Genomic DNA, 2,500 nt, shown 5'->3' on the forward strand with positions numbered 1-2,500 from the left:
CGCATCCTACACTAACAGAACAGATGTAGCTTGGTATGAAGCCAGTGCATGTTGGTAGTAATTAGAAGAGCTGAAACGGCAAAAGATGCCAATCCAGTTGGCGCCCGTTTATTGTTTAGAAATACATGCCACACAGAGAACTTCCCTTGTGCAATATGAGAGCCTGAACATCCCATGTTCCCAGGCTCAGAAGTGAATCGTGAGCACTATTTGGGTAATCAGTACTCTAGCCGGGCAGTAGTAACATTGACTGAGAACAGAGGCATGTTCAAATTTACAAATATAGATGGATGTTTGCAAACAGATGGATGTTTGCCGTGAGTTTGCCACACAATTTACAAACACTCGTAAACATGCTCGCAGAGAATGTTCACTACTGTTCAAAGAATTTGAACACGCCTCAGATCTCAGTACAGCGCACTGAAATGACACAACAGGAGATTTGTTTTTATCTCTGGACCATCCCTGCTTCTGCAAACTCTCTTGTTGCTTCACTGGCGGCTAAAGACCATCAATAAATCACGGAGAGATTAGCCAGTCGTTTTGAGTACTCTTGGCGCTAGCATGGAAGCCCACACAATTTTTTATCAAACAAATGAGGTTTCAACATCTGACTACATTCAACATCACTAGGGCTGCAACTAATGATTATTTTCACAGTCCATTCATCTGTTGATTATTGCCTTGAGTAATCCATTAGTTGTTTGAACGATAAAATGTAAAAAATAAAAAGGGTGAAAAAAAATGTTGATCAGTGTCCCAAAGCTCAAGATTATGTACTCGAAAGCCTTGTTTTGTTCACACACACAAAAGATATTTCATTTACTGTCTTAGAGGAGTAAGTAAAGGAGTCAGCAAAGTTTAGGAGGCTGCAATCAGGGCATTTTGAGCTTATTTTCCTTTAAAAAAGACACAAACCAAATAAACAGCTATCAAAATAGTTTCCGATTAATTTGATAGTTGACAACTAACTATTTAGTTGTTTAAAACGAATTCATCGATACATTGTTGCAGACCTACTCAATACAGGAGCCTTCATAGTACAACCCAACATAAGAAGATATGGATGCCTGCCAGGGACCCTCTCCCTGGGTATGAAAGAAGGGCCAAAAAATAAACAAAATCTAAAAAGATACTAAATCAAACATTTGAGGTATCATCTCGGTCATAAAAAAAAATAGGACAACGTTTCAATTATTTGGGAAGCATATCCCTGCTCCACAGCTCCGCACCTAGTCCACATCCTGGAGTTCCTGGTTTCCAGGTCCCCCCTTCCTACACTGGGCCCACTTCCCTCACAAAACAGTTGTCTGTCTTACTGAACCTGACATTGCGAGTCCCTTGCGGTGTGTGGTCATAACAAGACAAGGCATTCTTTGGGAAACAACCCTCTGTCCACAACCCCCCTACACACCGATCCCACATCCTGGCGTCTTCTCCCTCTTCCACATACACCTGCCAGAGGCCCAAAAAAATCGTCCGCTCCACTTACTTGCGGCGCGCGGCGTTCCCCGGAGCCCCGTCTCCCGCTGCACTGGGGGCGGCGGTGGTCTTGGCGGCGGGGGCCGTCTTGGCGGTGGGGGCCGTCTTGGCGGTGGGGGCCGTCTTGGCGTCGTCCTCGGCCTCTGGCTCCGGGTCGCTCTCCTTCTCCGGCCGCCTCCCCTTCAGGCCGCTGCGTGACAGCGGCGAGTCCCGCCCCCCGGAGGTCTCGTCTGTCCCAGAGTTCCCTTTGCTCCCGGTGTCCCCTACAGGTGAGAGCATCAGGAGGAACTTTCTTCAAAATCTCATCTCGTCATTTCTTCAGACGTTTATCAAGCACACCTAATTATCATACAAACATCTCATTCGTCACATCTATAAGTGGTAATGGACTATTATGTTTGAGGATAAACATACTTGTAATAAATTATCATTATAAAAAAGTAAGAGCACATTTATATCACACTGAAATGTTCTTGTCTTCAGAATATAATATAATAAAATAGAATAGAATAGGTCTTTTTGGTCATTGTCACAGCAGGTACAATGAAATGTATAGTGCTCTCCAGTCAGTCATCATTCATCCTATGAAAACACTCTAAAAAATATAATTTAAGTGCTACTTAAATAGTGCTACTTAAACATAACAGCTTTACCAGCTTCTGGCGCTGTGTCCTTGGGTCGGCGCGTGTACTTGCTGCTGAGGTCCTCCATGTTAGCGTAACGCTCGGCCAGCTCTCGCCGCCGCTCCGCCTTGTAGCGGGCGATCCGCTCGGCTTTGGACTCCATCGACGACATGGCCTCAACCGCGTCCATGACAACGGCCTTTGACCCCTGACCTCCACTCCTCTGTTCGCCTCTTCCTCCTCCTCCTCCTCCTCACCAGCGTAGCAGGCCTGGTCTTCCTCGCCGGCCAAGGGGATGTGGGAGGTGCTGGATTTGACCCCGACGTGTCCCAGCGGATCTCGGATGGAGTCGAGGGAGGAAGGAAGGAAGGAACGGCAGTGGGATCACCTGGAGT

At 46.6% G+C, this 2,500-nt stretch overlaps 1 protein-coding gene across 1 annotated transcript in view; it reads right to left on the bottom strand.

Moving 5' to 3' along the window:
* The window catches only part of svild (supervillin d), a 90,608-nt gene that overhangs the window by 60,561 nt on the left and 27,547 nt on the right, over positions 1-2,500 (bottom strand). Inside the window, exons 2-3 of the mRNA XM_062525613.1 lie at positions 2,136-2,500; positions 1,493-1,745 (exon numbers count right to left, since the gene is read on the bottom strand). The exon at positions 2,136-2,500 is cut by the window's right edge and continues 19 nt beyond it. Of these exons, the coding sequence (XP_062381597.1) occupies positions 1,493-1,745; positions 2,136-2,295 (413 nt within the window). The 5' untranslated portion in view covers positions 2,296-2,500. The remainder of the gene's footprint in view (positions 1-1,492; positions 1,746-2,135) is intronic.

This window comes from Sardina pilchardus, chromosome 22 (genome assembly GCF_963854185.1).
Source record: "Sardina pilchardus chromosome 22, fSarPil1.1, whole genome shotgun sequence".
Classification (NCBI taxonomy): Eukaryota; Metazoa; Chordata; class Actinopteri; order Clupeiformes; family Clupeidae; genus Sardina; species Sardina pilchardus.